General features: G+C 41.4%; 2 protein-coding genes across 2 annotated transcripts in view; one reads left to right on the top strand and one right to left on the bottom strand.

The window, feature by feature from the left end:
- The window catches only part of TRAPPC11 (trafficking protein particle complex subunit 11), a 28571-nt gene extending 23358 nt beyond the window's left edge, over positions 1-5213 (bottom strand). Inside the window, exons 1-4 of the mRNA XM_061993102.1 lie at positions 4589-5213; positions 3519-3688; positions 3020-3090; positions 2056-2170 (exon numbers count right to left, since the gene is read on the bottom strand). Of these exons, the coding sequence (XP_061849086.1) occupies positions 2056-2170; positions 3020-3090; positions 3519-3688; positions 4589-4792 (560 nt within the window). The 5' untranslated portion in view covers positions 4793-5213. The remainder of the gene's footprint in view (positions 1-2055; positions 2171-3019; positions 3091-3518; positions 3689-4588) is intronic.
- Positions 5214-5384: 171 nt separating this feature from the next.
- Positions 5385-12449, top strand: RWDD4 (RWD domain containing 4). Its single transcript, XM_061994033.1, has 7 exons — positions 5385-5507; positions 5785-5865; positions 8234-8343; positions 8692-8836; positions 9613-9727; positions 10647-10696; positions 10854-12449. Exons 1-7 carry the CDS (start codon positions 5484-5486, stop codon positions 10935-10937), a joined length of 609 nt encoding a protein of 202 aa, XP_061850017.1. The 5' UTR covers positions 5385-5483; the 3' UTR covers positions 10938-12449.
- The last annotated feature ends 11528 nt before the right edge of the window (positions 12450-23977 follow it).

Genomic DNA, 23977 nt, shown 5'->3' with positions numbered 1-23977 from the left:
CAAAAACAAAATCCACAGCCACTAAGAGGGTTATCTTGTCACAAAAGGAGATCGGGTTAGTCAAGCAGGACCTGCCTTTCACAAACTCATGTTGGCTAAGCCTGATCACCTAGTTGTTCTGTATGTGCCTTGTGATGGCATTCAAGATGATCTCTTCCATAACCTTTCCTTGTACCACAGTAAGGCTGACAGGCCTGTAGTTCCCTGGATACTCCTTATGGCCCTTCTTGTAGATGGCTGTCACATTTGCCAACCTCCAGTCCACTGTGACCTCCCCGGTGAGCTGGTCAGTCCTCCCCAGTGGACTGCTGATAGATAAAGGAAAGTGGCTTGGTCAGCACTTCCACCAGCTCCCTCAGCACCCTTGGGTGGATCATAACTGGACCCATAGACTTGTATGTGTCTCACTGGTGTAGCAGGTCACACACACCCATTTTCCCTAGGATTATGAGGGCTTCAATCTGCTCTCTGTCCCTGTCTGCCAGCTCAGGGAGCTGGTTACTCAAAGAATAACTGGTCTTACCATTAAAGACTGAGGCAAAGAAGGCATTTTTCCTCATCCTTTGTCACTTATGTTTCCTGCCACATCCAATAAAGGATGGAGATTTTCCTTAGAGCCCCTTTTGTTGCTGATGTACGTATAGAAGCATTTTATTATTGTCTTTTATAGCAGTAGCCAGATTAAGTTCCAGTTGGCCTTTGGCTCATCTAATTTTCTCCCTGCATAATCTCTCAAACACCTCATAGTTCTCACAAGTTGCCTGCTCCTTCTTCCAAAGGTCATAATTTTTTTTTTCCCCTTAAGCTCCAGCAGAAGCTCTCTGCTCAGCCAGACTGGTCTTATTGCCCATCAGCTCATCTTTTACCATATGGGGACAGCCTGCTCCTGCACCTTTGAGATAACCTTCTTGAAGAACATCCAGCTTTTCTGGACCCTTTTGCCCTTCAGGACTGCTTCCCAAGGAACTCTGTCAATCGGCTTCCTAAAAAGGCCAAAGTCTGCTCTCTGGCCAAGGTGGCAGTTCTGTTGAGCCTCCTTCTTACTTCTCCAAGAATCAAAAACTCATTTTATGATCACTATGCCCAAGATAGCATCCAATTATCACATCACACACAAGCCCTTCCTTGTTTGTAAACAACAGGTCTAGTACGGTGCTTTCTCTAATTGGCTTTCTCCTCTTCTAGCCTGTTTCCTCTGTGTGTTGTATTTCCAGCAGAAACCCAATAAGCTCAAGTCCTCCACAAGAACAAGGGCTGGTGATTGTGACTTCTCTCAGTTTTTCATAGAATATTTTGTCTGCCTCTTCATCCTCGTTGGGTTGTCTATTACAGACTCCCACCATATCTGCCTTGTCGGCCTTCCCCGATTCTTACCCATAAACCTCCAACCCCATCATCACCATCATCAGGCTCCAGACAGTTAAAACACTCCTGAAGATACAGAGTGACCCCATCACACCTCCTTCCTTGCCTATTCCTTATAAAGAGTTTGTATCCACCCATTGCAGCCCTCCAGTTGTGTCAGTCATCCCACCATGTTTCTGTGATATCAACTAAGTCATAGCTTTCCAGCTGCACAATGGCTTCTAGCTCCTGCTGCTTGTTGCCCATGCTGCATGCATTGGTGTAGAGATGCACTTCAGATGGGCTCTTGATCATGACACCTTTTTTGGGAGAGAAGCCCGACTTACTATGTGACTGTTCTCAGGCGTTTCCATAGTTTCTAGTACATTAATAACCCTCATGTCTTTGCTGCCCCGTGGATCTTCATCCCCCACCCCCACTGAGATGGCAGACTGGAAGGACCTTGCTAGAACACCATCCCTGAAACACTAGCATGCTGCCCCCAGGCTTGTCTGTAGTGAGCCTGGTTTTAGCCCTTCCCTCCTTCAAATCTATTTTAAAGCTCTTTCAATGAATCATACTAATTCCTGTGCAAGGTTCCTTTTCCCTCTTTGAGACAAGTGTACCTCACTCATTGCCAGCAGGCCTAGTGTCGTGTGAACTCACTCATGATCAGTAAACAGATCAAAACAGTGTTCTGCAGTCACTTACCTTATAATATAACCAACAAGATGATCAGTGTGTGGAAGCACAAAGAGAGATTTTCCAGAAAGATCACAAGCATTACATAAAGCCGCTGCCCTCTCTGATGCAATAACATCTTCCCCTAGTGAAGTCAAGGAAAGCACAAGTAAGCAGCATGCAGTGCTGCAACATCAAACTAGCTCTAAAAGCCTGACCAGTACAAGGTATGCAGAAGTCTACTACAGATAAAACTAAGGCCACATTCTGTCTCTTTCTTCTTTCAGAGTACTACATGATTCATCCATCAGGACACATTGCTGAAACTTTCTAGGAGTGGCTTAGCTAGTAACAGCCTAAAAGTATGGCATAAGTTTTTCATCTATCTCACAGAATTAAATATCCTCTGCCTTGAGAGATACAAGAGCATCCAGAAAAGACAAATGTATACAACTGAAAGGACAAAAAACCCCAACCAAATCAAAAAATCAGTTTGCCAGACACTAGAAAGTGAACAGCTACAGCTGAAGCAGCAGCTCTACAGAAGCATAAGGTTAAAACATGCCACATTTCACAGCTCCACTTCACAATTTTATCAATTAAAACTCAGCTAAACCAAAAAGCTTTTGTAGGTACCAAATACCCTTCCTCTTCAGTTCTCTTTGCTTTTACAGCTTTTCTTGATTACAAGTAAAGTTTAAAATGCAACTTACTTACAAGAAGGTAAGTCATATGTATTACACTAGCAAGCCATTTTTGATCCTATATGAACAGATGGACTTGGACTGAAGAAGGATAAAAATATCAAATGTTTAAGGTCAACTACCCTGAGCACTTGTTCCCATCTGTATACTTTCCTGCAGCCACAATGCATTCAATGTATGCACGTGACACTGTATTACGACTGCAGATAACATGACAAATGACAGTCAGCTCAGTCCCTCAAACCTTCTGAAAAATGAGATCACCACAACTGCGCACAGTTTTCTAGTACCTGGAGGTAATGGTGTTTTCTTCTGAATCAAAACCACAGCGACTTTCGTATTTCTTCCCTGCAAACTTTGCCTAAAATAAAACCAACACAGTACAGCATCAAGGTTTCACTTCTTATTTCTGAATGATCAGAACAAAACAAGATTTCAATCTAGATGAAAGCATTGAAAGAATGTTATCCAGGGGAAAAAAATCCAAACACAACAGCATGCTGCACAAATATTATGAACAGGGAACACTGCATTCCATTTTTTGTTCAGATCAGACTGGATAATTGTGTCGAGTTTAGCAAACAAAACTTCAGGGGCACTTTTTACCCAAGTAACCTTTGCAAATAAACCATTTTACAAAGTTTCTTTAGTGTCAGTTATACGTTAAAAAGTCAAGTTTAAGTTCTCCCTAAATTTGTGCCTAAGGAAAAAGAATGCACAAAAGCATTCTGCACTTCATACTTAACGTTAGTTTGTAGGACATTACTATTCAAGACAAAAAAGCTCTACCTGACAATTTCAACTCGAGTAGCACATTCCAACTGTTTTTCTTTCCATTGTGGCTCATCCCAGTCTAGTTCATAGAACACGACCACAAGTGCTGGAACCAAATTCAGGTGTTTGTTCATCCAACCAGTCTTCAGGATTCCTTTTGGAATATACCATTCATAAGATGTCCTCTGAAAATATTAAAGTTATTAAAGCAAGCTATCAAATAATTTATGGGCATTTATAGCAGGAGAAAGGCCTTTACATTCTTGTCACATGAGAATACGCTTGTCATCATTCTTCCCCTCAAGCCTTTGCTTCCTGGCGTCAAAGCTTGATGTCTGAGGTATCAGCAACAAAGAACAGATTCCAGGTAAACCAAAGAAAATGCCCAAGTTCAGAAGCTTGTTTCACATGCTTTCATGAAACACTAGGCTCAATTTAAAAGGAAGCTCTCAAACAAACAGAGCCAGGAGAAACCAGTTTGGATTCTTGTTGTTTGCCAACATCACAGAATTATGTAGTTTTTCGAGGCTTAAACCCATTGGCATTACTTAACTGCCACTGCAAAGCAGAAAGTTGTATGGAGATATTCATACTGCAGCATTTCACTTAGTTAAAGGTTTTATGGGTTTGGTTTTTTTTTTTTTAATACACTGATTTCAAGTATCTAGTTTCTCCAGAGATAAACTTCAGGTTTCACTGAAGCTCAAATTTTACAAGCATATCTCAACACTGAGTAAATGGATAGCAAGTACTGTAACAGGGGAATCCCATTGGCCTTCTCTGCCAAGGTGCCCTGGTTTCCTACGCTTCCACTATGCTAAAACACCCTTGGCTTCTCCTTAGCCAATTTTGTTTGAGCTCGAGCTTCGAGCTCCCACGCGTCCCCTTCAACAGCGGACGAAGGGACGGCAGAACTCCGCTTCAGCCACAGCAGCGTGAGCATTGAAGCCGATAGGCTGTGGTCCCTCGCCACAGCCCTTGCCTTCGGGAAGCCGCCGCCCCCGACCCACCGCCGCCGGCTTTTGCCGCTGGAACGCCGCGAGACGCCAGGCCGTGCCGCGGCCGCTGCACACGCCGCTCGCTACCTTCGTCCTGCACTTGGGGTACTCGTGGTCGCCGGGGAGCACTTTGAAGGAGATGGGGACGCGGTCGGCCCTCCGGTTGGCGCAGAAAGTGTCCCACACGGCGCGGTGCACGGCGTTGTACACCACGTCCAAGCCCGTGAGGGTGACGAACGCCATGGGCCGGCAGCACAGCTCCACCGGGAAGTCCCACTGCGTCGGGGTCATCGTGTGCCCGGGCAGGCGGCCTGCGAGGCGGCGGGACAGCGGCTCTCAGCACGACGCCGTGGCGGCCCAGGCCGGCCGCTCCTCCCCGGTCCGGCTGTGGGAGCTCCCTGCTGCCCCGCCGGGCGCTGACACGGCGCCGGGCCCGGGCGGAACGCCGCTCACTGCCGCGGGCCGGAACGCAGCGCCGGGCAGCGCCAGCGGCAGCCGCCGCGGGCTGGAGCTCAGGGCTGGAGCGCAGCGCCGGGCCCCGCCAGCGGGAACCGCCGCAGGTCACTGGAGGTGCCGCGGGCAGAGGGAGGGAGGGAGCGAGGGAAGAAGGGAGGGAGCGAGGGAAGAAGGCTGGGCCGCCGCCTCAGGAAGCGAGAGCCGGGCCACGGAAGGACAGCGAGAGCGACCAATGGGCTCCGCCACCGGGCCAATCAGGAAGCGTCCGCGCAGAGACGTCGCTGGGGAAAGAGCCAGTTAGCTAAGGCAGGAAGGGAGCTGCGCCCAGGGGAGTCCGCCAATGGGAAGAAAGGGAGGAGATGACGACAGGAGAAGGGAACCAATAGCAGCCAGCGGCTAGGTGACCCTCGCTGCCGGGTCACGGGGGTGTGGCCGTCGGGCGGGGCCGCTGGGGCCTCCCCGTGCGACACCGGCGGGGCCGCGCCGCGCCAGCGAGGCCCGCCCAGGCCCGAGGAGGGACCGCGCTATGGCTGCTAACGAGGACCAGGAGGTGAGTCCTGTGCCCTGCCCGCGTGGGCTGGGCCGGGCCGGCCGTGAGGCGCCGCTGCCGCCGGAGGGACGGCCAGCCCTGGAGGGAGATTCCCCCGCGGCGGACCCGGGTCCGGGAGGGAGTCTCCGGGGGAGGTGTCAGGGCCTCGGAGGGGAGGCGGGAGCGGGAGGACAGAGCAGACCGCCTGAGCGGGGAGGAGGTGGGTAGGACGGGCCGGGGGCCGGGTGTGAGCTTCGCGCTGGGGCTGAACTCTCAAACCCCCTGCTCTGCTCTGCAGATGGAACTTGAAGCGCTGCGCTCTATCTACGAGGGAGACGTGTGCTTCAGGGAGCTTAGCCCGGTTTCCTTCCAGTACAGGGTAAGGCACGGTGAGGGTGTGCAAGTCGCTGCAGCACAGCCTTCACCTAGCACAAGTTACTCTGCTGTCTTGTGGTTGGTGTACAAGGGTTTTTCTAGAACAAATGGGTGTTCAGTGTGCTACATCTAAGGGCCGTTGTTTCAGGATCTTTGGTACAATGATTCTTGATAGTACAATGCTTCACATTTAGGAGCCTGCTCGCAGCATGGGTTTATTATCCTTTAGCTCAGCTCCCTGCTTACACATCTATGTACTACACAGCTAGAACTGTCAAACTGGTTGAAGGAGCCAGCATGCTACATAATGCTTAAACTAGCAGGTCAAAGATACCTGTATATTATAGAGACTTTTATACATAAAGCTTTGAACCTTATTGTGCAGTTACAAGGTTCTAGTTCAGAGATACCTGACATGCCTTTCCTGCCTGCTGAAGAGAAAATTCACAAAGTGCTTTGGGCATGTGCACTGATACAATCTTCTCTGGAGAGACACACAGGGCACGCTGAGGTTAAGATTTACAATTAGATTATGGTGTGAAAGTCTTGCCTGCTTTCTCAGATTTATAGACCTAAGAAGTTGTTTTGAGTATGGACTAAGGCAGATCTTCGGATTACCGGAGAACTTTTGTGATGAAAACTTAGAGACAGAAGGGAGACTTCTGAAAGTAACTTATCCATGTAGTGGGGAGGAGTCATATAAAATAACCTTGTTGTGACTTTTTAAGTAACTTCAGAATAACATTGGTAATTGTAATGATGATCATGATTAGCGTTTGAATCCCATCCATGTAAGTGCAGCCTCCTTCCACGATAGAGACGTTTTTAACTTCCTCAAAAGAGCAAACATGACATGCCTACAAGCATACAGTATAACGTGTCATTCTACATTTTACTAGCTTTGATCAGTGCTGGTTTTTTAGACAAAAAATAATTGGTATAAGTTAGAACTTAATTTAAATCCTGTAAAATTTAACATCAGACAGAGGCAATCCTGTCTTTCCCATGATGAAGAATTTGTGTTACAAGAAGACATAGCGCAATTGAATGCCTGAGAAGGTAGAAAGAATTAGTATGCAATTTTTCTGAGTCTCTTTTCTCATGTCTCATACAAAGCACAGCTATTTTATAATCAAGTGAGGCTATCTAAATTTTAGGCGGTGCTGGCAAGAAGGAGCATAAAATCATTGTGGAATCATAGAATGATAGGGGTTGGAAGGGACCTTTAGAGATCATCTAGTCCAACCCCTCTGCCAAAGCAGATCCACCTAGATCAAGTTGCACAGGAACGCGTCCATGCAGTCACAAAGCTTTCTATGTGCATTTGTGCAGGCAGTGCTTCCCTTAGAGAAGAGCTCTGTAAATCATACCACCAGTTCTCTTCTTAGCATCAGTGGGAATTGGACTGCAATACTGTAGACAATGTCTTGATAAATGTTGCAGATTCTTGGTAGAGGGGTGGATGGATGGACTGATTGATTTCACCCCTAAAATATTCAGATGCCTCTGAGTGTCAGTTAGTCAGTTATAATTTGATGAAGACAGATATTACTTGTTCTAAGACGAAGGAAATAAGGGAGAATTTTCATGTGCTTTTAGAATATGGATTTCACCCACTTTATTGCACTAGTCTTCCAAATCCTTGTTGTGAAACAGTTATTTTTGTTTGTTTAGTCTGCTGTTGTGACCACCTGTACTAGGTTTGGGTTTTGTTTTTAATTCTATGAAATTTGAGTTCACTAAATGGATTTGATAAGCATGATCATTTATACTCAGATTTTTAATGTTATGCATTTTTTTATCCAGTCTCACTCTACTGACTTTTGAAATCTTTTCCTACTAGTTCTTTCTCATAGTGAAATAAAACATCTGTGTGGATGAGATGTAAATATTGAAGTTCTTAGGTATTATTTTCGTCATTTTAGGTCACTAGTTTATATGTCTCTTTATTTCAACACTGTCTCCTGTTTTGTTTGCATATTGCTCTGAACCTGGATGCCTGGGGGGAAAAAAGGCTTCATCTTTTCTGTACTTACATATGATTGTGTAATATTTGGCTTGCAGATGCCACAAAGTAGCCTTTAAAACCAAGAGACAAAAAAACCCAAGATCAAGTGTAAAGAGAGCTTTGGATGTTCCGGCTGCTTTTCCTAGGATGAAAACCACAGGGTAGAGGTTGATACTGGTGTTGTATTTTTTAATACTCTTTCTCGATAACAGCTTCATTTTCCTGATGATAACCTTTATGAATATAGTTGTTACATAAGGAACTTGGATATTCTTAAAGAAGCAAAAGCCTTGCATTTTGGCATTGTAATCCTTAATAAGTGACTGGAAACTGTTGATCTATCAAATTTTTCTTTTCCCTTCAGATAGGGGAGAGTGGAGATCCCAAAGCCTTTCTAATAGAAGTTTCCTGGCCAGAAACATATCCGCAAACAGCACCAGTCATATCGATGGATGCTTTCTTCAACAACACAATGTATGTATTTATGTAAGCTTCACTCCCTTGCCTTATCATAGAATCACAGAATGGTAGGGGTAGGAAGGGATCTTTAGAGATCATCTAATCCAATCCCCCTGCCAAAGCAGGTCCACCTAGATCAGGTCACACAGGAACGTGTCCAGGCAGGCTTTGAAAATCTCCAGAGAAGGAGACTCCACACCCTCCCTGGGCAGCCTATGCCAGGGCTTCCTCACCTGAACAGTAAAATAGGTTTTTTCTTATGTTTAAATGGAACTTTTTGTGTTCCAGCTTCTTTCCATTACCCCTTGGTTGACAAGTTCTTCATCTGTCTAGATAATAGTCGAGTTTTATGGTTTCTTTTAGATCTTCAGCTATTAAACAAAGTATATTGGAGAAGTTAATGGTAGAAGTTGAAGCAAATCTTGGAACTGCTATGACATATACGCTTTTTGAATACGCCAAAGATAATAAAGAGTTGTTCATGGAAAATCAGCCTGTTAACACTGTGGTAAGTAGATAAATTCCTATTTTAATCTCCTGCTCTTAAAACCAAAAAAGAAAATACAACTCTAAATACCTCATAGCTCTGTCTTTAAGCTTTAGTCAATATGCACATGTTAGTGGCTAGATAGTGACACGCTGGGTATGGTGCCACAACGCTCTGTGGTCTTAATTGTTATATTTAATTGTTATTTTGCTGCTACAATTTAATTGTTATTTTGTGCACTGTGGTTCTGTCCCACAAAGTATCAAAAATTGAGTCTTGGAGTAGAAGCAAAACTAAGAGTTGAAAAAGAGCTGAAATGGAGATTAAAATGTGCATATCTACTCAGGGGCAAATTATTGTGACCTTTCTGGGATGCAATGGATTGCATAAATGCACCTCCATTGTCTTGTATGAGTCAGACTGGGTCTATTTGTGGCTTCTGTATTCTGTATTATGGGCCTTTGTGGTACTGCAGATCTGCTTTGGGGAAGAAGGAATGGTTTCCCTGCTTGGGAAGTCTTAATTTCTTCAGACTAAATCACACTCCATGATTAAATTTAAAAAGTGTAAGAGGAGCCCTTTACAATTCTGAAAAGGAAAATTTCCAGTCTCCAACATATGTTTTTTAAAGCTCCAATCAAGATTATATGTTGATGAAAAGCTGCAGACTGCTGACAGCAGTGCGTCTTTCTGACAGTCAAGATATTTCAGTATGTCTGTCAGGTGCAGTAATCACACACTGAAGCATCTGTGGAACTAATCTGCAAAATATTAACCACCATTTTTATCCTTCTCAGACTTCAGTAAGCAATAGCATTGCAACTGGAACTCCTGACGTGCCAGCAAGTAAGAAAAAAGATAAAAAGGAGCAGTTATCCAAAACCCAGAAACGAAAACTGGCTGATAAAACAGGTTCGTTCATGAGAATCCAAATTTCATAGCAGTGATGTCTTCCTAGAGTCAGAATCAGTAGTCATTTGTTCATGAGATTAACTAAGTCTGTGGTCTGTTTTGCTTGATTGAAGTGAATTAATCTTGCCTGAGATGTTAGCTCTGGCCAAAGCAGAAAACACTCTGTAGAGTAGGAATTTCAAGATATTGTGGGTTTTGGTCTATTTTTTTAATTTCAATTTGTGTCAAAAGTGAAATTTTCAGAAACTAATTATGGGAGTTCACTTTCAACAAAAGATGTGGTTTGCTGATATACCCTTGTAAATAATTGACATCACAAAAATGTAATTTCTAAATGAAAGTATTTGGTTTGGAATTCCCTCAGAAGCTGTTTAATTTAGTTTGTGTCCTCAAAATAGAGATGTTTCTGCAAGTAATTTATGCTTTCAGTGAGATGGTGGGTTTTTGATTGAAAGGCGTTTGATATTTCAGGTACTCCTGCTGCTAGCTTTTGTGTGTTCAATTTGAATTTTTAGTAATGATCTGGATAATCCTGTCCTATTGCAGCCATAAGTTGTACCCTGTGATAGCAATTTCTGCGTATAATTTACCTAACCTAATGTATGATTGACAGATGAAGTGTTAAGGAAAAGCTGTGTAAAATTTTGTTCCTTGGGAGAATTCAGCCTCGCTGGTCAGCCCAGCTCTTGTTGGAGTTGCTTTCTAAATTAAGTATCAGACAGACTGAGGTGGTGTTACTTAAACAGAATTACTTTGAAGAACAAGATATGTGTAAGGCATTAGTATCTACTGTCTTCATGGCTTCGTAGAGGAGAAATTCAGGTTTTTCGGACCTTTAGGTTTTTGTGTGTTGACTTTAAAGAAAGAGAAAGCTTCCCCTTGACTTGTGTGTTGAAAACAAAACTTTCTTGTTCTGCAGATAACAAAGGAGAACTTCCACGTGGATGGAACTGGGTGGACGTAATTAAGGTAACAGGACTGTATTATACTCAGTGTTATGAAAATAATGCCTATGTACAGTAACGATAATATTTACTTCTATTTGAAGAAAACTAACCTGATTTTCTTTCTTTTCTTCCTAACTTTGGATTTTACTTTGGTGTCTGATTCATTTCTATGTGTCCAGCATGTAAGTATTTTCAAGTTGGTTTTTTTTTTTAGCATTAAAAGATTTGCAAAATGTAGAACTGTTGCTCATTTTGGATTCTGATTTACATACTTCTCAAATGCTTTAAAATGCTTAGTCCTTCTGAATATTACGAGTCAGAGGGCCTTTGATTCTCCTTCGAACTTTGTTGGTTTAGTATTTCTTTCCTATTTATTGAGCAATTCATATGAGCAAGCAAATGCATTGCCAATATTCTGTCTTCAGAATGCATTGCCAATATTCTGTCTTCTGCCAAAAAAGGTGTAAAATGAGGTTAGTGGAGGTTCTGGAGGGTTCTGCCAGGTTCTGGAAGGCAATAAATAAGTAAACAGGAGAAGGAAACTGTCCCAAGCGGGAACACTTTGCTGTCTCCTACAAGCTTGAGCATTCTCTGCCGCAACTCCAGTGAATAGTTCTTTTCTACTTGCTCCCTTAGCGTTGATTTCTTCCACCCTCTTGTCTTTTCTGATTCGGTAGAAGTCAGTATAGCTGCTTGACAACTTTGAAAGCAAACTATTTTATGCGATTATAAGTAATTCTTGGTGTAGTACCTAACACCAGTTAAGTAAGAGCAAGTAAACAATGATGATGGGTTTGGGCAGAGTCCTTCTGAGCAAAAAGTGGCAGTTCATAGTGGATGTCTTAGGTTCCAGATAGATTTCACAATACCTGCACTACATTTAATAATTATCAACCTAGCTTTAAAAAGAGAGAACTATTAAGTTGATGTATCTTTTTCTATTGTGTAAATTTTTGCACGGGAGTTATCTTTGAGGTGTGTGGAGTTACTTTTTCCCTTCATTTTTTTTTTTTGGAGAGCTGGTGACAGAGCCTTCAAATTAAATAGAAACATCATACTGAGGCTTATCTAGGGTTTTGGGTGGTTGTTTTTTTAAAATCAGTGTTCATGTTCAGGAAATAAGCTCATTTAGTGTTAAAGCTGAAGAAACAAGTTTTTGATGCTTTTCAGTCTTTTGCTACAGTAGCATAAATAGTCTGTGTGATTATATGTGTGTTCTATGTAAGATGGAGATAATGTTGTTCTTGTTTCCTAATAAATGGAATGGCAGTCTAAACTTTGAATACTTTCTTTTTGTGTCTCTTTTATAGTTAAGCAAAACTGGTTCTAAAGATGATGAATAAAGGACTTTGGTACAAGGAAACTCCACCTTTTAATACAGTCCAATTTTGTGTCACCATCTTTCTCTTAATAACTTTCATATTTGTCAAAGTAAACATTTTATAAAGCTCAATTTCCTAACTGGCAAAGCTAGTCACACAAGTTTATCTATGTGGTCTTCTTTGGAAAAAACAAACAAACAAACAACAAACTTGCCTTAAATGAAGGTTAGAATGTGACAAAGGATATAGAGGGCCATTGTGGTGAAGTGAATAATGCTATCTGCAGTGTTTATTAATTTATATCTTACTCTGTAGTAAAATCCTGTTATAGTGAACCCAATGATACTGTAAACATTTCATCATGTTCTTACTCCAATTGAAGAAAAAACCACTATAACAGTGATTGGTCACTTGACAGCATAATTCATCAAAATAAATTATTCCATGGAAACAGACCTTTGTCATTTGTTTATCTAGTATGAATGTAGAAGGAGAACATAAATATTATTACGTTGTAATTCAAAGCTTCTGGTCCCATTTTCACTAGTTACTGGCTGAAGTAGTGAATCCTAGTGAAAGCAAGGCCAAATATTCTAGTCTGCTCCAGAAATGAGCAGTTATAGCAGGAGTATGTCTTCGTTCTCTTCAATAGCCAGTGTCTTTCTCCAGTGTGCATCTTCACAGAGGGGTGGATGTCTGAGGGGAGGGAAAAGTGCTTTCTCGCACATGTCTCAGTGAGTGGTGGGTTTTTGTGGCTCTTTTGTTGGAGAAATGAGCGTTCATTGGAGGCATTTGCTGACTGAGTGGGGGTACAGTGGAAGTCTGCCAAATGTGTTGGGAGAACTCTTTGGGGTTTTTTTTCCCCCCTCTAATTTGTTCTCTTGTATCAGACAGAGAAGTCACCTTTACTTTTCTTTATGGTCCGTTACTGAATACAAGATGCCTTAATGTCCTTTATTATTTTTGTTTGGTTTGAGATGAACTTTAATAAATGCCTATTTATCTGCTGTGGTTATGTGTTTATTTTTTATTTTCAATTATGTATTGCCTGCCGCACTCCTAGGGCTGAGTTTGAACTCTCACATGATTTTCTGTTACAAAGAAAGCATTCTTAAAAATTGGTGGAAGAATTGTGCCTTCCCTCCTTCGGTACATGTTTGTGTGTTCTTCGGGGTAACTGTTTCTGTTACTAATAGGAGGGTCAGGTGTCTCACTGAGAGTGGTAGGAGAATGTCCCTTACCTCCAGTACACACAGTATGTCTGGTGTCTCTTTCAAAGAGTGCCTAGGTACGGCCTTAGGCAAGAGAGATGTTGGAGGCACAGGTTCTGATCAGTGCTGCTGAGAGCCTTTTTAGCCAACAGAGGGTAATTTACATGACTATCATATTAGGAATTCACTTGGTGGAGCATAAGTGTTTTTGCTGCCATATCAAGAGAGCTTACATGCAACATGCATTAATATACTTATCTAAATTCTCTTAAACCATTTCTGTTTTACCAAAGGAGGATGCACTTAATATATTGCAAAATTGTTGCTGGTCTTCATGTCTATTTTTTGTCTTAAAAGAAGGAAAAGTTAGTGAAATGTTATGACTGCAGATGAATGAAAAAATAATGACTTTTTGTGTGGTTTTCACTCTTCTGAAGAGACTGTGAAGAGATCTGAAAGAAATACAGTCCGTACTGCTGTCAGGCATCCAACAAGAAGCTGTAGTTGTTCCTGAAACACTTGAGTTACAATCAGTAAATGTATATGCTTCCTCTGAAAGGAAAATACTGTCAAGTTTTATTCTCAACTTCAGAAAGTCACCATTTCTTTTGGAACTCAACTGGCATTTGGTAAAAGCTGGTGAGGTACACAAGAGAGGGCTTTTTCACAGTGATGCTGTCTTGCCTTTGATGTAAACTAGAGGCTCACAGCTGCAATCTGAGCAGGAGTGTCTGTCGGGAAGCAGTGCTGTGGAGAGAAGTTGCTCTGGTAGTAAATACATGGTGAGCCTGTCACAGGAAAGGAAGGGCGTTTAGCTTCAGTCACTGTCAGCATCAGAATGGGCAAGGCTTTGTTCACAGTATCTCCAAGGGGAATTGACTTGCCTTTGCTGGTATCCTCGGTGTATAAGTCAAGTTGCCATGACAATTTATCTGAATAGATTAGTTAGAGAGAGTGGAGGAAGGACAAATAACCACATCTCTTGCTTTTAAGGTATGTATAACTGAGTAAGGGCGAGCTTGGTAACGTCACGAAACGGCTGATTTTTCAGCTCCTGGTCTGCCTATACATCACATGCTTTTGTGAAGGTACCTGAGCAATCTCCTCTGGCTCTGTTAGTAAACATGTGTTTGTTTGGAGGCCTCCTTTCAGTGAAGGATTTTGCATTATGAATTTTCGTGTCCGCTCTTTGCTTTTTTGTAAAGGTATTTTGCGTTCTTAAACCATTTTGTCTTACGATATAGTGGTTGGAACAGGGTCATTTCCAAAATTTAGATGCTGGATATTATAGAGAAACCTGAGCCCTGATAGCCGAGGGAAGGGAGAATGTAATGGTTCTTATCAAGAATAGCACAGCTGTAAATAGAGATCATTATTACTGAGAGAATTCTAAACACTGTTGAAAAATATACCATCACCTTTTTTAAAGTAAAAAGCCACTGATAATAGAAAAACAGTGGTTTGTGTTTTATTTCAGTAGGGTGTCTTGATTGTAGGCCTACACCACCTGATTAAATCTGTGGGTTTTGCAGCAGAGCTTGGTTTGGGCTGAGAATACAAGTGTCAATACTAATAACAGTGGAGTAAAGGTAACAAGTGTCCAAATTACAGGATGATTAAAAAGGAACCCCCCAGCTCAAAAGAGACTGGGAAGTACTGGAGAGAGTCCAGCGCAGGGCCATCAAGATGATCAGGGGACTGGAACATCTTTCATAGGAGGAAAGGCTGTGGGAAGTGGGGCTGTTTAGTCTAGAAAAGAGGAGACTGAGGGGGGAATCTTATTGATATTTACAAATATCTATTCACCAAAAATGGCGAATGACAAGAGGTTGGGGCATCACTTTTTTCTGTTTTATCTAGTGACAGGACAAGGGGTAATGGGATGAAGCTGGAACACAAAAAGTTCCATTTAAATATAAGGAAAAACTATTTTACTGTGAGGGTGAGGGAGCCCTGGCACAGGCTGCCCAGGGAAGTTGTGGAGTCTCCTCTGGAGGTTTTCAAAACCCACTTGGACATATTCCTTTGTGACCTGGTCTCGGTGGACCTGCTTTGACAGGGAGGTTGAACTAGATGATCTCTAAAGATCCCTTCCAACCCTGACTGTTTTGTGATTCCATGATTCTATGAAGTTGTTGACTTACAAAATTTTCCATACTGCATGAGTACTAATTGCCTTAATGAAGCACTAGCTGAAAGGGCTTTTTAAAAAAATACTTTTATTTGTAGTGCTGCAACAAGTACTTGGAAATGTCATCTGATCAAGCAGAGCTTACTTTTTTCTCCTTTTCAAAGTTGTCTCTGAGAATCTTTCCTTGGGACAAATTTGGTGCAAAAAATTGAGGTGGTAATGCCAATGCTTAAAGGAAATTCAGGTTTTTTAGCCGAAACTTACCTTACATATTTTTCTCTTCAGTCTTTTAGTACATATTTGGATTGTTTAATATTCATAATGCCTTTGAGAGTTAGTTCATTTTAAGATATACTTTTTTCCTTCAAAACTTTTCAGAAAGTTATTGTTCTTTTTTGTTTTGTTTACTTGCTGTTGTGAAGGTAGGGACTTTCTTTCCCTCTCCTCCCCCTGCCCTCTACTTATGTCTTTTTTTTTCCCCCCCTCTGTCCCCCGCACCCTTTTCCTGTACCTCTCTGCGTCCTTAGGATACCCTGGAGTGTCTCACTAGGCAATGTACTTTCCAGCCCCAACTTATGGGAGCTGTTGGAATGGGATGTGTGCAGATTCAGCTACAAAATGAGTTGGTATCTGTGAAATACAGTGATGTCTTCTCAAAAATCTGTCCAGCTCTTTCTGTTGTTGATCCAGATATTTGAAGAATAGTTTTCTAAAGAGTATGTCAGAGGCACAAGAACTGTCACAATCACATTGGTATTTTATACTTCATTTCAGATGAAACTTCAAAGAAGCCTTTAGTTGTATTTGCATGATGTTTGTTCAGTGCTGTTTGTACCCAGACCAAAGGTGCTCCATTACACTGTAATGTGTGGAATCCCAGAGAATGATGGAGGCTGCCTTTGAGTAAGAGCAGTGAGAGCTGTTCAGTAGCAGGGTGTACCCAGCATATGCTGCTCGCTGCCTCGGGTAGCCTGGCATAGCTGACATTGAAATCAAGGCAGCTGATGTCTGCAAAACCACTGCAGCTGGTTCGGTGTAGGGTGGATAGATAAAGCAAGCCCAACCCGTGGGTGATTGAGTTTTGATGAGTAAAAGAACAGTAGGAAAAAGCCAGCGTTTCTTCATGTTGGACCTTTGGTAGAACTGCAAATACAGGGAGGCTGGATGCCTTTCATCTGAGGCAACACAAGTGGGCTTGGGTTGTACTGCAAACTGTACAGTGCCCAGAGCACTTGTAGCTAACAGCACGGCAAAGGGGGAAGGACATATACATTCATCAGAGAAAATACCAGAAATGTGAGAATTCTGAGTGGAGGGGGAAAAACATCCCTGTATGCTGAACAATAAAAGCATAGGGAATAAATCTTCATTACTGCAGGACAATACAACAAAACAAAAACTAAGCTTATAGTTGCAGAGCTAGAAATTCTGGCACGAGGTTGGGTTATGGTAGAAGATTAGAGGATCGTAGATTTTCTTTCCATCGCTGTCACCTATTCTTTCACCTACATGGTGTCAGCTTCATCTCAGAATGGGGCTGCTCCCTGGTTGTGAGAAGAATTTGTCTGTCTGTTCCTGTTGCTCTCTTTCAGAGCCCATGGAAGCAGAAGTCTGACGTACTCTCAGAAATAAGACAAAACATATTGCCTAGGCACTGAAGAATCATGCTAGAGTGTTTGATGTGAGTGAAAGAAAGAATTAACTGTTTCTCTTCTATCTCCTTCATTCAGAACAAAGTAAGAATTGACTCCAAATGGCTGAATTTCACAAGACATCTAAGAATCTATATCCAGACACCAGTGTCCTATGTCAGATTGAAAGTTTGTCTGGTTGGAAGTTTTACATAGTTGTCTCTTGCTACTGTGCCTGAGCATTCATGCTTGTGGTTCCTACATAGATAGCAGGTGTTTTAAATATACATGTTTACAATACAGTAGAAATTTGAAAACTTTTATTGTGATTGCCTTACTGCAAGTTGCCTTTCTTCTGAGGTGAGGTTTTAGCAATGAGAGAGAAAGCCAAATTGTAACTGCACAGCCTTAGTGGAAAAGAATGGGGTTGTATGGGTGTTTCTGAGGGTGTAACATCTTCTAAGGTATCTTTATTAGTGGTAATGATCAGTGAAAGGGAAAAGTCAGTCTAGAATGAGTTTGGAAGATAGTGTTCAAGAAAAGACAATATTTTCCTTCTCAAACAATTGTCTGTTAGTGTCACCGAGAGGCAATAAGCATCAACATAGGCTTGTATGGAGTCACTCTTCAGAGCAGGGTCTTACTTTAAGTCGATTAGGTGTCTGTGTCAGTAATGCCTTTTATGATTTTCTGCAGGAAAAACAAATGTGAAGGAAGCATTACTATCTGAAGAGCTGCTGTCTCTACCATAGGGAACCATTTCATCTCTACGTGTAGAAAAAACTGTGGTTCAGTTGACCTTGAAGAGAGATGTTTTATAGTAGTACAGGGAAACTGTAGCACCCACTGATAAAAAGTACGTAGCCTCAATAGATAGTTAGCAATTTTGTATAGCATTATCAGTTTTATAGTTTTCTCTGAAGACCAGCACTAGAATACTACCAGGTTTTAGTTAACTGGCATACGGCATGAATATGATTCCCACCCCCCCATGCCATATGTCTTTAAATGAGAAAAGTACAGGATGTAGTATAAAAACATTTCCTAAATTAAAATAATATTAAAGATATAAATCCACTCAAAAGGAAGGAAATCAGTCTTACTGAGGAGTAAGGATGTGCCAAAATTAAAGCTGCCTATGTGATATTTATGTGAAACAGAATGCATAGGAAGATTTTCTTTCTGTGACATGTGAGTTGGTTTTTTTTCCCCTAGTAGTGTCCAAGCAGATGCTTAGTGCTTTGCTTCCTTGTGTCCCTGTTGGTAGGGAAGCAGTACAACAGAAAGGGTTTTAGTATACTCCTGAATCTGAAAAGGCATGAAGGTTTTCACTTGGAAAAGTCAGTAAAGTAACAGATCCCTGGAACAAAGAGACATTTCAAACAGGATGACTAGGTATAGAGTTAAGTGAATTTGCTTTAATAAAACTGACTGGATCTGAGTGGCTTTAGTGTCTATTTCAGAATCTGTCTTCACGCAGTAGATCTGTGACATATAGATGCTTATGGATAATTTCAGGTTGACTATATAGCTACATGTAAGCATTGCTTGCAATAAATTTGTGTCAGTGCAGAATGCAATGTGTTGTTAATGAGCTCTAGTTGCATCCTTTTTCATCTGAAGTCAGGAAAGGAGACATAACTGGTTGCATCTCTGGGATGAAAGAAATCCACATGTATGCTGTCAACAAAGGCTACGTAGGCTTGATTATCACATATTTCAGTCAGCCCGAAGGAGTTAAAAAGGTGAAGTTCTACAAGATAATTGTAGTAACTTATATGAATGCGGATCCATTATTTTTGCATATTCCTTTCTTTGTTAGCTTGCCTTTTGTGATGTTTAGAATGCTCTGATTTCAAGCAGATCTGTTAGCTAGTGTGTGTATGTGTCAAGTAACTGTTCGGCCAGGTGTGTTGCCACGCCTTTCCTGATTGCATGTCATGATGAGAGAGTTCTCTAACTCTTATCTGTAGATATGCACCATGAAAATATTTCTCCTCTGATTTTTTTTTCCCCCAGCATGGGCAAAAAATGGTACTCAGCTTCACTGTTTTCTTTGTAGCTTTTATTTTAAGGGGTAATGGGATGAAACCGGAACACAAAAAGTTCCATTTAAACACAAGAAAAAACTGTTCTGCTGTGAGGGTGAGGGAGCCCTGGCACAGGCTGCCCAGGGACGTTGTGGAGTCTCCTTCCTTGGAGGTCTTCAAGACCCGTCTGGACACGTTCCTATGTGACCTGATCTAGGTGATCATGCTTCTGCAGGGGGGTTGGACTAGATGATCTCTAAAAGTCCCTTCTAACCCCTACCATTCTATGATTCTGTGTAGAAAGGTATATTGTATGAGGGAGGAAGAAAAAAAAAATAAACTAGTGACTGGTGCTGATGGCTTACAGCTGGAACTAAGATAATCTGTGTCCCGTTGCATATAATGTAAAGCACAAGCTACAGTAGGTCTCCTTCCTGATTTGTTTTCTCATGTATTAAATGTATATAGTTGAGGCCTCTTCTGAAACCTCTGACTGTTAAAGATTGGGCAGGATCTTTTTGTGATCATCACAGTAATTGTTGTTTCACAGTCACAAGCCATGCTATGTTAGATGCTGTGTCCACTCAAAGGAAGCACAGGTGGTCGGTGTCTGGTAGGATCAGGAAATGGGGAAGAAATGTGTTCTGTGAGGAGACACATGCTAAGTATGAAAAGCAAACTCTGAACTTCTTTGAATATCTGTCCAGGGAGAGAAGGTAACAGAAGTACTGAAGAGGTGAAAGTAAGGGAGAAATAGCTTCAGGTCTGGAGCCTTAAGGGTGTGGTTGGTTACTATTCTGTGAAAATACAGTGATAAACATACATTGTTTCTCCACATGGTAAAACACCTCTAAGGTATTTTAAAAGATGATAAAATATTTTTTAAAGTGTTAATGATAAACCATTGAGGGGAGGAAAGAATATCACTAGAAGAAAGTTACATAGAGGAGCAAATCTGGAAATTTATATTTGAAGCTGTGAGATTCCCGTGTAACAAGCAAATGCAATTTCCCCTATGTGAAGAGATGGAGACAACTCCAAAATCTAGCCTCATTTCTCCTGACAAATTCTGAGTAGTTTACTATTTTGAGCATTGAAATTTTATCTGCTGGAATGGTGGTTCACAAGATTTGGGTTTAATGTGTGTTTTGCATATGTAAATTTGGCTCATTGGTATTTAAATCTCCAATTAAAGTCTATGACTTGTGAGCAAAAGGGTTAAAATGTGATTTGCCACACTTGTGCATATATGCACAATCTGGGTAACCTGCACTGTAACATCCTATCACTTAAGTTACGAATGTGCAGAGTATTTCAAGGACATCCGTCTTATTTGAGAAATACTTGTCTTCTGATTCACTCAAAAATTTTTGCCATCAAATGCAGCAAAATAATTCAAACTGCATTTTTTTTAAATTACAACAACCTGTTCTCATTATGCTTATTTGTGCTAGAATCAGAGGCAGAAGGAAACACATTTATGGAAGAATCCTATCCTCAGTTACACATTTACTGTAAAGAAAGAGGTTGTGACTCCAGCTGATGGACCTGAGATGGTGTCAGAAGTGATCACCACAATGTGAAATCTGGAAATTTTGAAGAAGTGTCAAGAGATGAGACATCAAACATTTGTTGCAAGGTTTTGGGGATCTTTTCATTTAATTTTGGAATTCAAATAAATGTATCTTTTTAGGGTACAATAAATGTATGGGTTTATTATACAAAGAAAGGACATATTGTAAACCTAGGATGCAAAAGAAGGGATAGCCTGTAAGGTTGGCTTTTGTGCTCTACGTAAATCAGGGTTGCATTTGTTTCCTTGTGTTAATGTTTCTTTTTTTCATTGCTTTCAGGATTTTGTTGGGCAAAAGCCTGATGATCCTGTCATCCCAAGAATATTATTAAAAAAAATTATAATTGGAAGAATGAAACTAAATGAAATAATGCAAAAGCAGAAGATGTTGTGTTGCATATAATGGGGAGTCAAAGAGTTCTGACTGAAGAAGCAGTGCAGGCAGATGATAATCAGGCAGGTGTTAATACTTTTTGAGTACTGGCAAATCATCAAAAGAAAATATAACTGGAATCAGACTCAAACATTTCAGATGAGCAGGGATCTGTTTATCGTGTCAGCTTCATTCCTCAAGCATAAACCTGCAGCTGAATGTGATAAAGAACTGCACCTTGTTAACCAGTGGTTAAGAACAGATAGGATGGACAGTTTGTTTCAAGTATTTACAAACTGCAGCCTACCAGGTTAGTGCTGAGTACCCTCTGTTCAGAAGTTGTTTGGTAGAGGAATAGATGTATTTTTCCTTCCAATCCATTAAGGAGATTAATTCACTCTTTATTAGTCTGACAGTAGTTCACTTTAATGATTCAAGTTTTATTGGTAACCACTTGCATGAAAGAAATACTCTACTACATCTGAAGAGTTTCCTTCAACACTGTATCCTGAAAATGAGCAGCAATCCTTTTCTCATCATAGTATGAAATGTAGCATTAGAAGGTATCATATGAGGAAAAATTTTCCCCAAATCTTTAATTGGGGAATCATTAGAATCATTTATTAATTATTCTAACAACACTGTAATCAAATAAGCATCTAAGATTTTATCCCTGTGTTAGAGATTACAGGATCACAGAATGGTAGGGGTTGAAAGGGACCCCCAGAGATCATCTAGTCCAATCCACTGCTCAAGCAGGTCCATCTAGATCAGGTCACACAGGATTGCATCCAGGTGGGTCTTGAATACCTCCAGAGAAGAAGACTCCACAACCTCCCTGGGCAGCCTGTGCCAGGGCTCCCTCACCCTGACAGTAAATCTTCTTCTCATGTTCAAGTGGAACTTCCTGTGCTCCAGCTTATGTCCAATACCCCTCATTCTGTCAGTAAGCACTAAAGAAAAAAGACTAGCATCATCCTCTTGACATTAGTGTTGATGAGATCCCACCTCAGTCTTCTCTTTTGCAGGCTAAACAGCCCTAGTTCCCACAGCCTTTCCTCATCAGAGAAATGTTCCACTCCCCATATCATCTTGGTGGCCCTGTGCTGGACTGTCTCCAGAAGTTCCCTGTCCCCCTTGAGCTGAGGAGCCCAGAACTGGACTCAGGACTCCAGATGAGGCCTCACCAGGGCAGAGTAGAGGGGAAGGAGAACCTCCCTCAACCTGCTGCCCAGACTCTTCTTGATGCACCTCAGCATGCCAGATAGTGTTACCAGGGCCCAGCTGAGATACATAAAACAGAGTTAATAAGGCTCAAACCTGTATCTGTCCATCTGCCAAACTGTGTAGCAATTTGGTAGGCAAGAGCTGCACCTACCTGAGGTAATGGTGTTCTTTAATCATGTTTTATGACTGGAACAGCTGCTTAATTTTCCAGTATGTTCTTACAGCTTGTCTTTTAGTCGTTGTTACAGCACATTTTACAGGGATATTTTCAGCAGTGATCCTGCATCCAGGCAGCAAGCTAAGAACAAATGGCTGAGCTCTTTCCAGAAACTGTAAGATATTTCAAGAATATAATAGAATCATAGAATATGCTTCACTTACCCTCAGAGATGAAGCATTCACTCAGCTGGGATGATCAGCAGCACATTATTTCTTTAAAGAAGAAGAAAGGATGGTTTCAGTAATAAGTTGAAAGATTTGGCACTCCTCAGAACCTTGTGGTAGGACACTCAATGCTGAAGTGAGTGTGTTACTTCTGTAATAAATATGTAAAATAGAACTTCAGAGGTACTACTTCTCAGTAACCCTAAATGCCTTCTCCTGTTCAATGTACTGTTTAGTCCACTTAAACATATGTACCTTCTTCTGCAATCTGCAGATGGCTCTTTAGGCTTTACTAGAGAAGCAAAAAGCCTGGAGTTTGGCCAAACAAAATGAAACATGTGCTATGAAATTCTGTTTAACTGCAGAGAGTAAAATTACTACTGCAGAATAAGCTTAATAATGCAATAATAATTGCATTATAACAGCAACACACATCTAATGAGTATTTTTCAGATATTTTCTGGTTTTCATATGAAAAAAAAAGGAAAATCAAATGTTTTCTCTGAGATTCAAAGCGATTGTGCATCAGAGATAAGAAAGTAATTTAGTACTTATTTCTGCCACTCTTTACACAGAGTAGTGCTCAGATGAGCAGTTAAATTGTTTAGAGGTATTTTAAAGCTATTAGCCTTCAGTCCAGTAAAGAAAGTTTCTTTTTCTGGGGTATCTTTAGGGCTATTTATGTCTTTGAAGGCTTCCCCTGTTGCTTACTGGTTAGTATGAGTGAGTTCAATTTAGTTCTTAATCAGCCTTCATATCAATTTCTCTGTTAATCAAAGTAGCTTGTTAAAGTTCTTGGCTTGCCCTCCACTTTGTTGATATATTTCACAGAATCACAGAATTTTAAGGGCTGGAAGGGACCTCAAAAGATCATCTAGTCCACCCCCCCTGCCAGAGCAAGACCACCTAGAGTAGGTCACACAGGAACTCATCCAGTTGGGTTTTGAACATCTTCACACAAGGAGACTCCACAACCCATCTGGGCAGCCTGGTCCAGTGCTCCATCACTCTCATAAAGTTCCTGGTGTTTTGTAAGTAAACTGAGGTTCTTATGCCAGAGCCGTACTTGGTCACACATTGTTAATTCCCTGTTCCATAAACAGAACAAATCTTTGAGTTTAGCACCTTGAATGACACTGGTCTTTTCTGTTATGCACAGTCATGTGGTGATGTAGACATTTCCACACTCTTTCAGTTCCACTCTTCCACAGCATTATTATCTTGTAACTTTTCTCCATCACTTAACATGTTTTTCTTTATGTTACCCTGACTGAGACCAATTAACTAAATTCCAATCATTAATTTGTTTTGTCAGAGTCTGCTAGAAGTTTTCAGAGGCTTATAGAAAGGTCTGTTTTGCTGCAAGCACACAAAGATCTTTATTGCCATCCTCATGCATGCTATGTTCTCTTCCAGCATAA

Source organism: Colius striatus, chromosome 3 (genome assembly GCF_028858725.1).
Source record: "Colius striatus isolate bColStr4 chromosome 3, bColStr4.1.hap1, whole genome shotgun sequence".
NCBI classification, from domain to species: domain Eukaryota; kingdom Metazoa; phylum Chordata; class Aves; order Coliiformes; family Coliidae; genus Colius; species Colius striatus.
The sequence above is the reverse complement of the archived record's forward strand: the minus strand, read 5'-3'. Positions and strand labels throughout refer to the sequence as shown.